At 47.8% G+C, this 18,394-nt stretch overlaps 1 protein-coding gene across 1 annotated transcript in view; it reads right to left on the bottom strand.

The window, feature by feature from the left end:
• Nucleotides 1-16,434, bottom strand: part of LOC139228528 (D(5)-like dopamine receptor) — a 35,606-nt gene extending 19,172 nt beyond the window's left edge. Inside the window, exon 1 of the mRNA XM_070859608.1 lies at nucleotides 16,391-16,434. Within this exon, the coding sequence (XP_070715709.1) occupies nucleotides 16,391-16,434 (44 nt within the window). The remainder of the gene's footprint in view (nucleotides 1-16,390) is intronic.
• Between the last annotated feature and the right edge of the window lie 1,960 nt (nucleotides 16,435-18,394).

Genomic DNA, 18,394 nt, shown 5'->3' with positions numbered 1-18,394 from the left:
GCCGTAAGGGCCACATCTAACTCCCTCTTGAATAAATCCAATGAACAGACATCAACAACTTTCTGCGGTAGGGAATTCCACAGGTTAACAACTCTCTGAGTGAAGAAGTTTCTCCTCACCTCGGTCCTAAATGGCTTACTCCTTATTCTTAGAGTATGTCCCCTAGTTCTGGACTTCCCCAACATCGGGAACATTCTTCCTGTATCTAACCTGTCCAGTCCCGTCAGAATTTTATACGTTTCTATGAGATCCCCTCTCATCCTTCTGAACTCCAATGAATACAGGCCCAGTCGATCCAGTCTCTCCTCATATGTCAGTCCTGCCATCCCAGGAATCAATCTGGTGAACCTTCGCTGCACTCCCTCAATAGCAAGAACATCCTTCCTCAGATTAGGAGACCAAAACTGAACACAATATTCCAGGTGAAGCGTCACTAAGGCCCTGTATAACTGCAGTAAGACCTCCCTGCTCCTATACTCAAATCCCCTAGCTATGATGGTCAACATACCATTTGCCTTCTTCACCGGCTGTTGTACCTGCATGCCAACTTTCAATGACTGATGTACCATGACACCCAGGTCTCGTTGCACCTCCCCTTTTCCTAATCTGCCACCATTCAGATAATATTCTGCCTTCGTGTCTTTGCCACCAAAGTGGATAACCTCACATTTATCCATATTATACTGCATCTGCCATGCGTTTGCCCACTCACCTAACCTGTCCAAGTCACCCGGCAGCCTCTGAGCGTCCTCCTCACAGCTCACACCGCCACCCAGCTTAGTTTTATCTGCAAACTTGGAGACATTACACTTAATTCCTTCATCTAAATCATTGTAAATAGCTGGGGTCCCAGCACTGAGCCCTGCAGCACCCCACTAGTCACTGCCTGCCATTCTGAAAAGGACCCGTTTATCCCGACTCTCTGCTTCTTGTCTGCCAACCAGTTCTCTATCCACGTCAGTACATTACCCCCAATACCATGTGCTTTAATTTTGCACACCAATCTCTTGTGTGGGATCTTGTTAAAAGCCTTATGAAAGTCCAAATACACCACATCCACTGGTTCTCCCTTGTCCACTCTACTAGTTACATCCTCAAAAAATTCTACAAGATTTATCAAGCATGATTTCCCTTTCATAAATCCATGCTGACTTGGACCGATCCTGTCACTCCTTTCTAAATGCGCTGCTACTTCATCTTTAATAATTGATTCCAACATTTTCCCCACTACTGATGTCAATCAAACCAGTCTATAATTACCCGTTTTCTCTCTCCCTCCTTTCGTAACAAGTGGTGCACATTAGCTACCCTCCAGTCCATAGGAACTGATCCAGAGTCGATAGACCGTTGGAAACTGATCACCAATGCATCCACTATTTCTAGGTCCAGGTACTTAAAGTACTCTGGGATGCAGACTATCAGGCCCCAGGGATTTATCGGCCTTCAATCCCATCAATTTCCCTAACACAATTTCCCGCCTAATAAGGATATCCTTCAGTTCCTCCTTCTCACTAGACCCTCGGTCCCCTTGTACTTTCGGAAGGTTATTTGTGTCTTCCTTCATGAAGACAGAACCAAAGTATTTGTTCAACTTGTCCGCCATTTCTTTGTTCCCCATTATAAATTCACCTGAATCTGACTGCAAGGGACCTATGTTTGTCTTCACTAATCTTTTTCTCTTCACATATCTATAGAAGCTTTTGCAGTCAGTTTGTATGTTCCCAGCAAACTTCCTCTCATACTCTACTTTCCCCCTCCTAATTAAATCCTTTGTCCTCCTCTGCTGAATTATAAAATTCTCCCAGTCCTCAGGTTTGCTGCTTTTTCTGGCAAATTTATATGCCTCTTCCTTGGATTTAACACTATCCTTAATTTCCCTTGTTAGCTATGATTGAGCCACCTTCCCCGTTTTATTTTTACTCCAGACAGGGATGTACAATTGTTGAAGTTCATCCATGTGATCTATAAATGTTTGCCATTGCCTATCCACCGTCAACCCTTTATCACTCACCAGTCTATTCTAGGCAATTGGCCCCTTGACTCTGCTCCGCCATTCAATAAGATCATGGCTGATCTGATCATGGACTGAGCTCCACTTCCCTGCCCGCTCCCCATGACCTTTTATTCCCTCATCGCTGAAAAATCTATCTATCTCCGCCTTAAATATATTCAATGACCCAGCCTCCACAGCTCTTTTGGGCAGAGAATTCTATAGATTTACAACCCTTTGAGAGAAGAAATTCCTACTCATCTCAGTTTTAAATGGGCGGCCCCTTATTCGAAGGCTATGTCCCCTAGTTTTAATTTCCCCTGTGAGTGGAAATATCCTCTCTGCATCCACCTTGTCGGGCCCCCTCATTATCTTATAAGTTTCAAAAAGATCACCTCTCATTTTTCAGATCTCCAATGTGTATAGGCCCTACCTACTCAACCTATCCTCATAACTCAACCCCCTCACCTCCGGAATCAACCTCGTGAAACTTCTCTGAACAGCCTCCAATGCAATTATATCCTTCCTTAAATACGGAGACCAAAACTGTATGTACTACTTCAGGTGTGGCCTCACCAATACCCTGTACAGTTGTAGCAAGACTTCTTTGCTTTTATACTCTATCCCCCTTGCAATAAAGGCCAACATTTCATTTGCCTTCCTGATTACTTGCTGTACCTGCATACTAACTTTTAGTGATTCATGCATAAGGACCCCCAGGTCTCTCCGTACTGCTGTACTTTGCAATTTTTCTCCATTTAAATTATAATTTGCTTTTCTATTTTTTCTGCCAAAGTGGATAACCTCACATTTTCCTATACTCTATCTGCCAAATTCATGCCCACTCATTTAGCCTGTCTATATCCCTTTGCAGATTTTTTATGTCCTCTTCCCAATTTGCTTTCCCATCCATCTTTGTATCATTAGCAAACTTGGCTACATTGCACTTGGCCCCTTCATCCAAGTCATTCATATAGATTGTAAATAGTTGAGGACCCAGCATCGATCCCTGTGGCACCCCAGTAATCACTGTTTGCCAACTGGAAAATAACCCATTTATCCCGACTCTCTGTTTTCTGTTAGTTAGCCAATACTCTATCCATGCTAATATATTACCCCCAACCCCGTGAGCTTTTATCTTGTGCAGTAACCTCTTATGTGGCACCTTATCGAATGCCTTTTGGAAATCCAAATACACCACATCCACTGATTCCCCTTATCCACCCTGTTCGTTACATCCTCAAAGAACTCCAGCAAATTTGTCAAACATGATTTCCATTTCATAAAACCATGCTGACTCTGCTTGATTGAATTATGCTTTTCCAAATGTCCCGCTGCTGCTTCCTTCATAATGGACTCCAGCATTTTCCCAACGACAGATGTATGACGAACTGGCCTGTAATTTCCTGCTTTTTGTCTGCCTCCTTATTTTACAAACCACATCGGCCTTCAGTTATGAGTCAGTAAGAGAACTCCTTGATCGACCTATTTAGAATCTATCAGCACATTTCACTGCCCACCCACATGGTTCAATTTGATGTCTGCATTATTCTAACGTGTACCATGCCACAGTTTGAAGACAGCAGGGTTGCAGAGGCTAGTGGAAGTGTAAGAAAGCAATATCAGAATTTGTTTTAGACAGATTTGTTCTTGGAAAGTAAGTGACACTGACAAGCCTACAATTATTTGCCATCCCTAGTTGTCCTGACAACCGACTGGCTTGCTAGAACACTTCAGAGGACAAGCATCAACTACATAGTCAACTATAGGTAGAGGAATGGGAGGTTCTCTTTTCCCGAACGGCATCAGTGAACCAATTGTGGACAATCTGGCAGCTTTCACGGTCATTTTTCCAGCGCCAGATCACAAATTCCCAAATTTATTGAGCTCAGTTCCTTGGTGGGATTTGAACTCATGACTTTGGGTTGTTCATCCAGGTCATTCTTGCCAAGATAGAGAGAATTGTTCCATTATTTGGGGCGGACTGTTTGGGCCAGGTACTCTTTACCTTTCCACCATTGTTCATTGTTCATAGGGTTATACTTAATCTTCAGGGCTGATGACCAAGGGTCATGCGGCTCTTTTTCGGCCGGCGTGGACTTAAGAACATAAGAAATAGAAGCAGGAGTAAGCCATAAGACCCCTCGAGCCTGCTCCGTCATTTAATACGATCATGGCTGATCCGATCATGGACCCAGCTCCACTTTCCCGCCCGCTCCCCATAACCCTTATCCCCTTATCGTTTAAGAAACTGTCTATTTCTGTCTTAAATTTATTTAATGTCCCAACTTCCACAGCTCTCTGAGGCAGCGAATTCCACAGATTCACAACCATCTAAGAGAAGAAATTTCTCCTCATCTCAGTTCTAAATGGGCGGCCCCTTATTCTAAGATCATGCCCTCTAGTTCTAGTTTCCCCCACCGTGGAAACATCCTCTCTGAATCCACCTTGTCAAGCCCCCTCATAATCTTATACGTTTCTATAAAATCACCTCTCATTCTTCTGAATTCCAATGAGTATAGGCCCAACCTACTCAGCCTTTCCTCATAAGTCAACCCTCTCATCCCCGGGATCAATCTAGTGAACCTTCTCTGAACTGCCTCCACAGCAAGTATATCCTTTTGTAAATATGGAAACCAAAACTGCACGCAGTATTCCAAGTGTGGCCTCACCAATACCCTGTATAGCCGTAACAAGACTTCCCTGCTTTTATACTCCATCCCCTTTGCAATAAAGGCCAAGGTTCCACTGGCCTTCCTGATCACTTGCTGTATCTGCATACAAATCCTTTTGTGTTTCACACACAAGTACCCCCAGGTCCCGCCATACCGCGGCACTTTGCAATCTTTCTCCATTTAAATAATAACTTGCTCTTCGATTTTTTTCTGCCAAAGTGCATGACCTCACACTTTCCAACATTATACTCCATCTGCCAAATTTTTGCCCACTCACTTAGCTGTCTCTGTCCTCTTGCAGCCTCTTTATGTCCTCCTCACACATTGCCCTTCCTCCCATCTTTGTATCGTCAGCAAACTTGGCTACGTTACACTCAGTCCCCTCTTCCAAGTCGTTAATATAGATTGTAAATATCTGAGGTCCCAGCACTGATCCCTGCGGCACCCCACTCGTTACTGATTGCCAACCAGAGAATGAATCATTTAGCCTGACTCTCTGTTTTCTGTTTGTCAGCCAATCTTCTATCCATGCTAATATATTACCCCCGCCCCGTGAACTTTTATCTTGTGCAGTAACCTTTTATGTGGAACCTTGTCAAATGCCTTCTGGAAGTCCAAATACACCACATCCACTGGTTCCCCTTTATCCACCCTGTTCGTTACATCCTCAAAGAATTCCAGCAAATTTGTCAAACATGACTTCCCCTTCATAAATCCATGCTGAATTTGCCTGGCCAAATTTTGCTTTTCCAAATGCCCTGCTACTGCTTCTTTAATAATGGACTCCAACATTTTCCCAACCACTGATGTTAGGCTAACTGGTCTATAGTTCCCTGCTTTTTGTCTGCCTCCATTTTTGAATAGGGGCGGTACATTTGCAGTTTTCCAATCTGGTGGGACCTCCCCAGAATCCAGGGAATTTTGGTAAATTACAACCAATGAATCCACAATCCCTGCCCCTACTTCTCTTAAGACCCTAGGATGCAAGCCATCAGGTCCAGGGGATTTATCTGCCTTTAGTTCCATTGGGCCCAAGTTTCGGGCCGCGCCTAGAACGGCGCAACCCCGAACTGGACGCCCGTTTTTCGCGCCACAAAGTGCGTCTAAAAAAAACTTCCAGATTCTCCGGCTCCCTGCAGGTCGTTTGCAGCTGGGCGCGCGCAGCACGAGCTGTAGGGGGCGGAGCTAGGTCCCTGCACTGAAAACAGTGCACATGTGCAGTAGCTCCAGGCACCTAAACTGTGTGGGAGGGGCCCGAAGCACGCAGTCCCTAGCCCTGGCCGAATGGCCTCACTGGGGCTGCGTGAATAAGGCTCCTCCCACGGCCAGCTCCTGCTTCCTCCGGACCGGACCGGACCCGACTTGACTCCCGCTCCCACCCCCCCCCCCACCGGACCGCCCCCCCCCCAACCCGACCCGACCTCCGCTTTCCCCGCTCCCGACCTTCCCCACCCCCTCCGTTCCCGACCGCACCCCCCCTCCCCGACCGACCTCCGCTTCCGACCTCCCCCCTCCCCCCCACAACCAACCTCTGCTCCCGCCCGATTTCCGCCCCCTCCCCCGACCCGACCCGACCTCCGCTTCCCCCGCTCCCGACCTTCCCCCCCCGCCGACCGATCTCCGCCCCCGCCCCGACCGATCTCCCCACGACCGATCACCGCCCCCCCCGACCGATCTCCCCCCCCCCCCACCGATCTCCGACCGACCGACCTCCCTCCCCTCCGCCCCGACCCGCGCTCCCCCCGATCCGCGCTCCCCCGGACCCCGGACCCGATGCCACCTACCTGTCAATCCGGTAAGTCTAAGCTCCAAGTCTTGGGCCCGGCCGGGCCCGGCCCGTTCAGCCTCCCTCTCCTTTCTTTCTCTCTCTCTCTCTCTCTTTCTCTCTTCCCCTCTTCTCTCCCCCCTTCCCCCCCTCCCTTCTCTTCCCCCCTCCCCTCCCTCCCTCCCTTCTCTCACCCCCCTCCCCTCACTCCCTTCTCTCACCCCCCCTCCCCTCCCTCCCTCCCTTCTCTCACCCCCCTCCCCTCCCCTCCCTCCCTTCTCTCACCCCCCCCATCTCCCTCCCTCCCTTCTCTCCCCCCCTCCCATCCCCTCCCTCCCATCTCTCCCCCCCTCCCCTCCCTCCTCCTACCTCTCCTCTCCCCTCCCCTCCCTCCTTTCTCGCCCCCCTCCCCCCTCCCTTCTCACCCCCCTCCCCTCCCTCCCTTGTCACCCCCCTCCCCCCACTCCCTCTCCCCCACTACACCCCCTCTCCCCCACTACACCACCCCTCCTCCCCCTCCCCATCCTCCCCCTCCCCTCCACCCCTCGCTGTCAGAAACACAGACACTGACAGACAGAGAGTGAGAGACACACAGACAGACAGACAGAGAGATAGAGACACACTGGGGGTGGGGCGGAGGGGGGGGTATCCCAGCATGCTGTTGGAGGGCTCCCGGTGCTGCAGTCGGTATGTAGAAAATGTTTTATTTATTGATTTAAAAAAAAATTATTTCTTGTTAATTTTTTTTGATTGATTTATTGGTTGATTTATTGATGTTTTTATCATTTATTATTGGTGATGGCTCTTTATTTGTAAAACTGAAGTGTTTAATGTTTGTAAACTTCCCTTTAAACCCCCCCCCCCCCTCCCATTCCCTACGCCTGATTTGTAACCTACGCCTGATTTTCTAAAGTGTAGACAAGGTTTTTTCGGAGCGTACAAAAATCTTCACTTACTCCATTCTAAGTTAGTTTGGAGTAAGTTTTCACTGCCGAAACTTTGAAAACAGGCGCAAGTGGCCGGACATGCCCCCTTTTGAAAAAGAAATTCTGTTCCAAAGTGAAACTGTTCTAACTGACTAGAACTGGAGCAAACTAAATGCCGAGAATTTGAATTTCTAAGATATTCTGTTCTACACCAGTTGCTCCAAAAAATCAGGAGCAACTCAGGCCGAAACTTGGGCCCATTATCTTATTGAGCACCGCCTCCTTAGTGATTGTGATTGTGTTAAGTTCGACACGATGGGCTGAAATGGGCCCCTTCTGCGCTATGGATTTCTATGTTTCTATGCCCATTTGTACAGGCCAGCCACGTGGTTAACAGTCTGCTGGAGTATATGCGAGCTGCTGTAGCATGAGGGACGGTCTGTGGCCGGAAAGTGGAAAGTGTGAATTTTGCAGTCAGGTGTGTGCAAAAACTGAGCAAGTGCAGCTGGTTTGACACTCAGCAGAGGGAATACTTTTTTCCCTATTTACTCTATCAAAAACCTCTCATCATGTTGAAAACCTCTATTCGGTCACCCCTTGACCTTCTCTGTTCCAAGAAGAACAGTCCTAACATTTCCAACCTCACCTCGTAACTGAAGTTCCTCATCCCTGGTAAGTCTCACCCTCTCTAAGGCCTTACAAGTTGTGACACTATTCACCTTACTATCAGCCTGATTGCTGAATAGCTATGCAAACTTCGAGTGAATAAATCTCGGGGGCTGGAAAAGATGCTTCCAAGTATCCTTGGCGAAATAAGGGAGGCAAATGCAGGAACTCTGGCACAAATCTTCCAGAAATCACAGAATACTGGAGAGGTGGCTGGGGACTAGAGAAAGGCAGACGTTACTCCAGGAAAGGTAGCAAAAGTGACCTAGGAAACCACGGCCCAGAGTGTTTGACGTCCATTGTGGCTATTAAGTGTCAGCTGTGGCTCAGTGGGTAGACACACTCAGTTCTGAGTCAGAAGGTTGTGGGTTTGAGTCCCATTCCAGGGACTTGAATACAAAAATCTAGGCTGACACTCCAGTGCAGTGCTGTGGGAGCGCTGAACTGTCAGAGGTGCCGGCTTTCAGATGAGACGCTAAACCGAGGCCCCGTCTGCCCCCTGAGGTGGAAGTAAAAGATCCCATGGCACTATTTTGAAGAAGAGCAGGGAGTTATCCTCGGTGTCCTGGCCAATATTTATCCCTCAATCAACATAACAAAAACAGATTATCTGGTCATTATTACATTGCTGTTTGTGGGAGCTTGCTGTGCGCAAACTGACTGCCGTGTTTCCCACATTGCAACAGTGACTACATTACAAAAGTACTTCATTCGCTGTAAAGCGCTTTGAGATGTCAGTTGGTCATGAAAGACACTATATAAATCCAAATCTTTTGTTTTTTTCTTTTAAAGTTATGGAAACTCTTATTAAAGATGTCATGGAGCACCTGCCTAGAAATAAAGTTGTAAAAGATGGCCAATATGGGTTCGTGAAGGGGCACATTCACCACATGGGCTTCAGCGGTTCAAGAATTAGGCCCAGCATTACCTTCTCAGGACAACTAAGGGATGGAAAATAAATGCCAGAAATTCACACATCCCCAGAATGAATTAAAAAACCCCACACAAGTCTGATACGTTCAGCTCTGTAGACGTTGGAGGGTACATCTCATGATGTATTGGTGCAAACCAGTGCAACTCATCATGTGACATTCCTAGGTATCGGAATCTATAATTTCATTTGTCATTATACATATGAAAAGCAGCCGCACAAAGTTTGTTCAGCACTGTTCCATATCACACAAATTGCAACAGCAGACATTATGTGCTATTCAACATGCCTTGTGTCTTTTGGAAATCCATGTCTGGGCATATTACGCCTAATTGCAATGTTCTTGAAGAGCCCCTCAACATTACAGTTTGTTTAGAGCTTTCTAAAACATTCTGCTGCATTAATTGAATGTGAGCTATTGAGAAATTGGTTTGTGCTGAGAGCTGTTCCACCCACAGAGGAAACAAGGGATAGAAATGTCATCCCTGTATTGCAGCAGAAGTGGTTCTGCGGTGTGGAGGGGGGGGCGGGGGGAGTGTGAAGAGTGAGGGAGGTAAAGAATGAGGGGGTGAGGAGTGAGGGGGTGAAGAGTGAGTGAGGTGAAGAGTGAGTGATGTGAAGATTGAGGGGGTGAAGTGCGAGGCGTGAAGAACGAGTAGGTGAGGAGTGAGGGAGTGAGGAGTGAGTGATGTGAACAGTGAGGTGAAGAGGGAGGGGCTGAAGAGTGAGCGGGTGAAGAGTGAGTGAGGTGAAGAGTGAGTGAGGTGAAGAGTGAGTGAGGTGAAGAGTGAGTGAGGTGAAGAGTGAGTGGGGTGAGGAGTGAGGGGTTGAAGAGCGAAGGGGTGAAGAGTGAGTGAGGTGAAGAGTGAAGGGATGAAGAGTGAGGGAGTGAGGAGTGAGGGGTGAAGAGCGAGGAGGTGAGGAGTGAAGAGTGAGTGAGGTGAAGAGTGAGTGAGGTGAGGAGTGAGGGGGTGAAGAGTGAGTGAGGTGATGGGGTGAAGAGTGAGTGAGGTGAAGAGTGAGGGGATGAGGAGCGAGGGGGTGAGGAGTGAGGGGGTGAGGAGTGAGGAATGAGTGAGGTGAAGATTGAGGGGGTGAAGAGTGAGGGGGTGAAGAGCGAGTGGGTGAGGAGTGAGGGAGTGAGGAGTGAGTTGGTGAAGAGTGAAGTGAAGAGGAAGGGGTGAAGAATGAGGGAGTGAGACGTGAGGGGGTGAAGAATGAGGGAGTGAGACGTGAGGGGGTGAAGAGCTAGTGGGTGAAGAGTGAGGGGCTGAAGAGTGAGGTGGTGAAGAGTGAGTGAGGTGAAGAGTGAGTGGATGAAGAATGAGGAGTGAGGGAGTGAGGTGACGAGGGAAGGGATGAGGTGTGAGGGGGTGAGGAGTGAAGGGGTGAGGAGTGAGTGAGGTGAAGAGTGAAAGGCTGAAGAGTGAGGGGCTGAAGAGTGAGGGGCTGAAGAGTGAGTGGGTGAAGAGTGAGTGGGTGAAGAGTGAGTGAGTGAGGGAGTGAGGAGTGAGGGAGTGAGGAGTGAGTTGAAGAGTGAGGTGAAGAATGAGTTGGTGAAGAGTGAGGTGAAAAGTGAGTGGGTGAAGAGTGATGTGAAGAGGAAGGGGGTGAAGAGTGAGGGGGTGAAGAGCAACATTCCCTCTACGCTGTGTGGGCGTGTGGTCATGCGGCGAGCGAGAGTTCCTGTGCAGGCTGTCCTCCAGCTGTTCGGCTGGAATAGATACCGTGCAGCGAACATTACAATTAGAGGAATATTGGTGAAGAATGAGGGAGGTGAAGAGTTCCATTGCTTTGAGTTACTGAGCAATTGAAGATAGTTCCTATCCAGGACACTCCTTCCACAGGTAAGGTACAATCTGCTCTAACAGGGACACCACGCACCTAAAAACAACAGCAACTGGCATTTATATAGCACCTTTAATGTAGTAAAATGTCTCAACTAAAGTTCTTCCTTGCCACTTGCCAAAGTTAAGTCACAGGTTATTCCAGGATGTCTATCTAACTTCATATCCTGAATTATATAAGCTTTACTGATTGCCTTCTGCAGCATGGGGCCCCCTGCCTCGGGGAGCCATCAGCATTCAATCATCACTGTCTGTGCTGTTATCCTCACAATGCTTGATCCTATTTCTAACTGGGTTTTCTCTCAGCACTTATTAAAGATGTTAAATGATGCAGCATTAAGCACATTACTGAGAGTCCATTCTATGCAGCCTCGGCCCTGCAGGAAAAAATGTGCTTCTAATCTTAAATGTTGCTTCCCTGTGGTTAGCTTTATATTGATGCTGCCTTGTTCTGTGCTCACAGTCCAAGTGAACAAATCCACTTCATCCATCTTATCCTGTTCGCTCAACATTTTCACAAACTCATTTCATGCTATCATCAAAGTCGGCTGTGTCTCAGTGGGTAGCATTCTCGCCTCTGAGTCAGAAGGTTGTGGTTCAAGTCCCACTCCAGGGACTTGAGCACAAAAATATAGGCTGACACTCCAGTGCAGTGCTGAGGGAGTGCTGCACTGTCGGAGGTGCCGTCTTTCAGATGAGATGTTAATCCGAGACCCCGTCTGCTCTCTCAAGTGGACATAAAAGATCCCGTGGCACTATTTTGAAGAAGAGCAAGAGAGTTATCCCCGGTGTCCTGGCCAATATTTATCCCTCAATCAACGTAACAGAAACAGATTATCTGGTCATTATCACATTGCTGTTTGTGGGAGCTTGCTGTGTGCAAGTTGGCTGCCGCATTTCCCACATTACAACCGTGACTACACTCCAAAAGTGCTTCATTGGCTGTGAAGCGCTTTGAGATGTCCGGTGGTCATGAAAGGCGCTATATAAATGCAAATCTTTCTTTCTTGCTTTATCATTTGTGATTATGAAAGCTTTGTAATATTGAGGTTGAGAAGTACTGAACAAAAGACAAGGGGGGAGAAATTTGCATGGTTTGCGACTGCCGTTTGCCCCTCGTGGGGGTGGGGGGTGAGGGGCAGCGAAATAGCATGGGAATTAACGAAGGCGCAAAACCGGTAGCGCACCGGGCCATTGGGCCACCGACGATGATGTCATCGCCGTGCGTGGCGGCCCGTTTTCGCCTCGCGGCAGAAATTGGACAGCTCCTCTCGGGTCGTGAACTGGGCCGAAAGTTAAAGGGGAGGTGCACAGGTGCACAGCGCCATTTTGCGTTGTCCTGGGACGTATCGATCTGGCCCCCCATGTTAATTTTCACGGGGTCCGTGCCGTGATGGTGCAGCCCGACACTCCGTTTCAGTGCCCTGCGTCCCCGGTGGTCTAGTGTAGGCCACTGAAAACCCTGCAGAGCTCACAGCGTGCCCTCCCCTTGAGCGGAAGGGGAGGGCCCTGGAATCACGTCAGCGCTACGAGAGGCCGCGCTTAGTGCCCCCAACCTGCCCCCCCCCCCCCCCGAGAGGAAGTGGAGCGCGATGTTGAGGGTGGTAAGTCCAATTTCGCTTCCGGGGCAGGACTTCTGCGCTGGGCGGAGGATGTCCCTCCTCGCCAAGGTTACTGCCCCCAAACGGGGTGATATGCAGTTTTGGCCCCCAGCATTCTTTACCACTGCTGCATATAGTTGGTCTGAATTTGGGACTGCAATTCTCCCACTTGGTTTCTATCCTCTTGAGTATACAAGATTAAGGAGTGATCGAATCGAGGTCTTTAAAACAATAAAATGATTTGATAGGCTAGAAACTATTTTGTCTGGTGGGGGAATCCAGAACAAGGGGGTTGACCTTAAAATGAGAGCGAGGCCATTTTGGAGGGCAATCAGGAAGCAACTATTTTCTATGTTTCCATAGATAGATTTCTAGACACAAAAGACATCAAGGGGTATGGGGAGAAAGTGGGTAAAATGGTGTTGAGATAGAGGATCAGCCATGATCATACTGAATGGCGGTGCAGGCTCGAAGGGCCGAATGGCCTACTACTACTCCTATTTTCTATGATTCTCTAGATAGATTTCGAGATACTTATTCACACAAAGGGTAGCAGAAATCTGGAATTCTCTCCTCCAAAAGGCTATTCCTGCTGGGTGATTTGAAATTTTCAAGACAGAGATTGATCGATTTTTGTTTGGTAAGGGTATCAATAGATCTGGAACAAAGGTGGGTAAATGGAATTTAGGTACGGATCAACCGCAATCTAATTCAATGGTGGAACAAGCCCGAGGGGCTGAATGGCCTACTCCTGTTCTTATGTGCTCACCCATCATTTATTTCCTTCCTCTCCTGAAGGTTCATACTTGCACATGGGCCGCCCTCCTCCAGTCTCTCGCCCAGGTGATGATCTTTCCTATCTGAGCTGAGGCAGCGAGGACTCGCATCCTATTTCGTCATAGCTGAGCCAGATTGTGTCCTCTCTTGATACCTACATATGCAAGCTTTCCTGCTGGATTGATGGGGTAGCAAGACTCCTGGGGTGTATCTCTCTCATAGAAACATAGAAGCATAGAAAATAAGTGCAGGAGTAGGCCATTCGGCCCTTCGAGCCTGCACCACCATTCAATATGATCACGGCTGATCATGAAACTTCAGTACCCGATTCCTGCTTTCTCGCCATACCTCTTGATCCCTTTAGCCGTAAGGGCCACATCTAACTCCCTTTTGAATATATCTAATGAACTGGCATCAACAACTTTCTCCGGTAGAGAATTCCACAGGTTCACAATTCTCTGAGTGAAGAGGTTTCTCCTCATCTCAGTCCTAAATGGCTTACCCCTTATCCTAAGACTGTGACCCCTGGTTCTGGACTCCCCCAACATCGGGAACATTCTTCCTGCATCTAACAAGTCCAATCCCGTCAGAATTTTATATGTTTCTATGAGATCCCCTCTCAATCTTCTAAATTTCAGTGAATTCAAGCCTAGTCGATCCAGTCTTTCTTCATATGTCGGTCCTGGCATCCTGGGAATCAGTCTGGTGAACCTTCGCTGCACTCCCTCAATAGCAAGAATGTCCTTCCTCAGATTAGGAGATCAAAACTGAACACAATATTCAAGGTATGCCTCACCAAGGCCCTGTACAACTGCAGTAAGACCTCCCTGCTCCTATACTCAAATCCTCTCGATATGAAGGCCAACATGCCATTTGCCTTCTTCACCGCCTGCTGTACCTGCACACCAACTTTCAATGACTGATGTACCATGATACCCAGGTCTCATTGCACTTCCTCTTTTCCTAATCTGTCACCATTCAGATAATATTCTGCCTCCCTGTTTTTTCCACCAAAGTGGATAACCTCATATTTATCTACAGTAAACTGCATCTGCCATGCATTTGCCCACTCACCTAACCTGTCCGAGTCACACTGCAGCCTCTTAGCATCCTCTTCGCAGCTCACACTGCCACCCAGCTTAGTGTCATCTGCAAACTTGGAGATATTACAATCAATTCCTTCATCTAAATCATTGATGTATATTGTAAATAGCTGGGGGCCCAGCACTGAACCCTGCGGTACCCCACTAGTCACTGCCTGCCATTCTGAAAAGGACCTGTTTATTCTGACTCTCTGCTTCCTGTCTGCCAATCAGTTCTCTATCCACATCAATACATTACCCCCCCAATACCATGTGCTTTAATTTTGCACACCAATCTCTTGTGTGGGACTTTGTCAAAGCCTTTTGAAAGTCCAAATACACATCCACTGGTTCTCCCTTGTCCACTCTGCCAGTTACATCCTCAAAAAATTCTAGAAGATTTGTCAAGCATGATTTCCCCTTCATAAATCCATGCCGACTTGGACCGAACCTGTCACTGCTTTCTAAATGCGCTGCTATTACGTCTTTAATAATTGGTTTCAACCTTTTCCCCACTACCGATGTCAGGCTAACCAGTCTATAATTCCCTGTTTTCTCTCTCTTTTTTTAAACAGTGGTGTTACATTAGCTACCCTCCAATCCATAGGAACTGACCCAAAGTCTATAGACTGTTGGAAAATGACCACCAATGCATCCACTATTTCTAGGGCCACTTCCTTAAATATTCTGGGATGCAGGCTATCAGGCCCTGGGGATTTATCGGCCTTCAATCCCATCAATTTCCCTAACACAATTTCCTGACTAATAAGGATTTCCTTCAGTTCCTCCTTCTCGCTAGACCCTTGGTCCCCTAGTATTTCTGGAAGGTTATTTGTGTCTTCCTTAGTGAAGTCAGAACCAAAGTATTTGTTCAATTGGTCTGCCATTTCTTTGGTTCCCATTATAAATTCACCTGATTCTGAATGCAAGAGATCTACATTTGTCTTCACTAATCGTTTTCTCTTCACTTACCTATAGAAACTTTTGCAGTCAGTTTTTATGTTTCTGGCAAGCTTCCTCTCATACTCTATTTCCCCCCTCCTTTGCTGAATTCTGAAATTCTCCCAGTCCTCAGGTTTGCCGCTTTTTCTGGCCAATTTATATGCCCCTTCCTTGGATTTAACACTATCCCTAATTTCCCTTCTTAGCCACGGTTGAGCCACCTTCCCCGTTTTATTTTAATGCCAGACAGGAATGTACAATTGTTGAAGTTCATCCATGTGATCTTTAAATGTCTGCCATTGCCTATCCACCGTCAACCCTTCTAGTATCATTCGCCAGTCTAACCTAGCCAATTCACGTCTCATACGATTGAAGTTACCTTTCTTTAAGTTCAGGACCCTAGTCTGAATTAACTGTGCCACTCTCCATCTTAATGAAGAATTCTACCATGTTATGGTCACTCTTCCCCAAGGGGCCTCGCACAACAAGATTGCCAATTAATCCTCTCTCATTACACATCACCCAGTCTAGGATGGCCCGCTCTCTACTTAGTTCCTCGACATATTGGTCTAGAAAACCATCTCTTATACGCTCCAGGAAATCTTCCCCCACTGTATTGCTACCAGTTTGGTTAGCCCAATCTATATGTAGGTTATAGTCACCCATAATAACTGCTGTACCTTTATTGCACGCATCCCTAATTTCATTTGATGCCATCCACAACCTCACTACCACTGTGGTCTGTACACAACTCCCACTAGCGTTTTCTGCCCTTTGGTATTCCGCAGCTCTACCCATACAGATTCCACATCATCCAAGCTAATGTCCTTCCTTACTATTGCATTAATCTCCTCTTCAACCAGCAATGCTACCCCACCTCCTTTTTCTTTCTGTCTATCCTTCCTGAATATTGAATACCCCTGGATGTTGAGTTCCCAGCCTTGGTCACCCTGGAGCCATGTCTCCGTAATCCCAATTACATCATATCCGTTAACAGCCGCCTCCGCAGTTAATTCATCCACCTGATTACGAATGCTCCTCGCATTGAGACACAGAGCCTTCAGGCTTGTTTTTTTTAACACCCTTTGTCCTTTTAGAATTATGATGTAATGTGGCCTTTTTTCAGGCTCAGAGGCACTGAGGCCAACTGTAGCTCTCCGCATTTCATCCTGGCTGACAGATGCTCACTTATGGTAGGAGAGCAGCAGGATCACCTTGTTTCGCTCAACCATCGGTGGCCGTGCCTTCTGTTGCCTAGGCCCCAAGCTCTGGAACTCCCTGCCTATACCTCTCCACCTGTCTACCTCTCTTTCCCCCTTCAAGACGCTCCTTAAAACCTACCTCTTTGACCAAGCAATTGGTCACCTGCGCTAATTTCTACTAATGTGGCTCGGTGTCAAATTTGTAATTGCATAACATACCTGTGACGCGCCTTGGGACCTTTTGCTGCATTAAAGGCGCTATATAAATACAAGTTGTTGTTGTTTGTCCGGTTAGTGAACTGATGGTGTAGAAAATAAGGGGCCGAAATTGATGCACTCACCGGCCACTGCCGCCGACTGCCGCCGTCAGTCGAACCGCCCAGTGTCACTTTTGACGTGGCCTGGAGCAGACGGGAGGGAGAGCCGCCGGGAAGCGCCTGCCAATGTCAGCGGACGGCCGATGCGCGTAAGTGATCTCCGGCCCACCGAGGTGCCAGATTGGTGGGGGCGGGAGTCGGCCGGGGTCAGCGGCAGAACGGCGATGGACCACTGCGTGGAGGCTGCTCTGTCCTGAACGGTGAGAGTGAAGATCCTGTAAAAAAGCTAAGTGGGAATGTTTTTACATTATTTCTTTACAGGTACGAACCTGGATGGAGTCCGCTGAAGGTCTTCTGATGGTTTATTTTTGATGCTTTTCCTTTTCAGCTCTTCGACCCTCCGTGGGCCCGACTCCATCCTCGGCGGCACTTGGGCGGCAAGCGCCTCTGCCGCCGAGGATGAGCCCTCTCGCCCGCTGCCGCCCAGATTGGCGGCGTACTTGTTGATTTGTCACCCGCCGACCTTTGAGTGACCTCGGTGATGAAAACTCCGCCGAAAGTACCGTCCGGTACCTCGGCGGCCTCGGGCGGCACTTGGGCGGGCGGAGGACTTGACCAAATTCTACAAAATATATATTGGGGTAAATTTTACAATTCAGCATTCAGCACTGAGCTAAGCATACTCACCCTTCCCTATCTCCGTAACCTCCTCCAGCCTTACAACCCTGCGAGATCACTGTGTTCCGCCAGTTCTGGCTGCCTGTGCATCCCTGATTTCCTTTGCCCCACCATTGGTGGCCGTGACTTCAGCTGCCTCGGCCCTGAGCTCCGTCATCACTTCCCTAAACCTCTCAGCCTCTCGACCTCTCTCTCTCTTCCTTTAAGACACTCCTAAAAACCCACCACTTCACCTGTCCTAATGTCTCCTTCTTTGGCTTGGAGACAATTTTTTGTCTCATTACCCTCCTGTACAGAACTTTAGGACATTTTACTATGTTAAAGGTGCTATATAAATACAAGTTGTTGTTGTTGTATATTGGGAATTCAGCCATGGAGAGCATCATGTTTGATTCAAGATCCACACAATTTTCTGTCCATTAAAATTGTGTGCTCCAAGAATTAGGCATGCTGACATTCATTATCAAATTCATTGTATGTTGACCCATTGCATGAAGATCAGTGCTTGGAAAGCTAAATCGTTAATCTTTTCTAAGTACCAGCTTTGCTTGGTGGTACCACTCTCATCTCTGGGTCAGAAGTTTGCTGGTTCAAGCCCCACGGCAGGACTTGAGCACATAGGGGGAGAAATTCGGCCGCTTCTGCTGTGGCGTTAATCCAGTCGGAGCGGTACTTTTAGAGCCTTGACAAAGTTTGCGCCTCCCACCCAGAAATTCGTCACAATCAGTCGAAGAGCTGACGGGGCGCTAAATCAGCCGTTGCACACCAGAGCTTTGGGGGGTGGGGGGAGAGCGATAACGAAAACGTCACCGCTACATTTAACCAAGCCATTGCGCATGTGCCGAACTCCGATTCAGACCCCGGGAAAAGCCGCGTCTTAATGTACCCATTAAAGTTTTCAAAATCACTTTACTCCAGCTGAACTCTTATGTCTGTCTGCCGCTGCAAACTGGGAGGCTCACGCACCGTGCTGTGTGTAAACGTTGCACTGACTG

Source organism: Pristiophorus japonicus, chromosome 2 (assembly GCF_044704955.1).
Source record: "Pristiophorus japonicus isolate sPriJap1 chromosome 2, sPriJap1.hap1, whole genome shotgun sequence".
NCBI lineage: Eukaryota > Metazoa > Chordata > Chondrichthyes > Pristiophoridae > Pristiophorus > Pristiophorus japonicus.
This window is presented reverse-complemented; position numbering and strand designations above follow the sequence as displayed.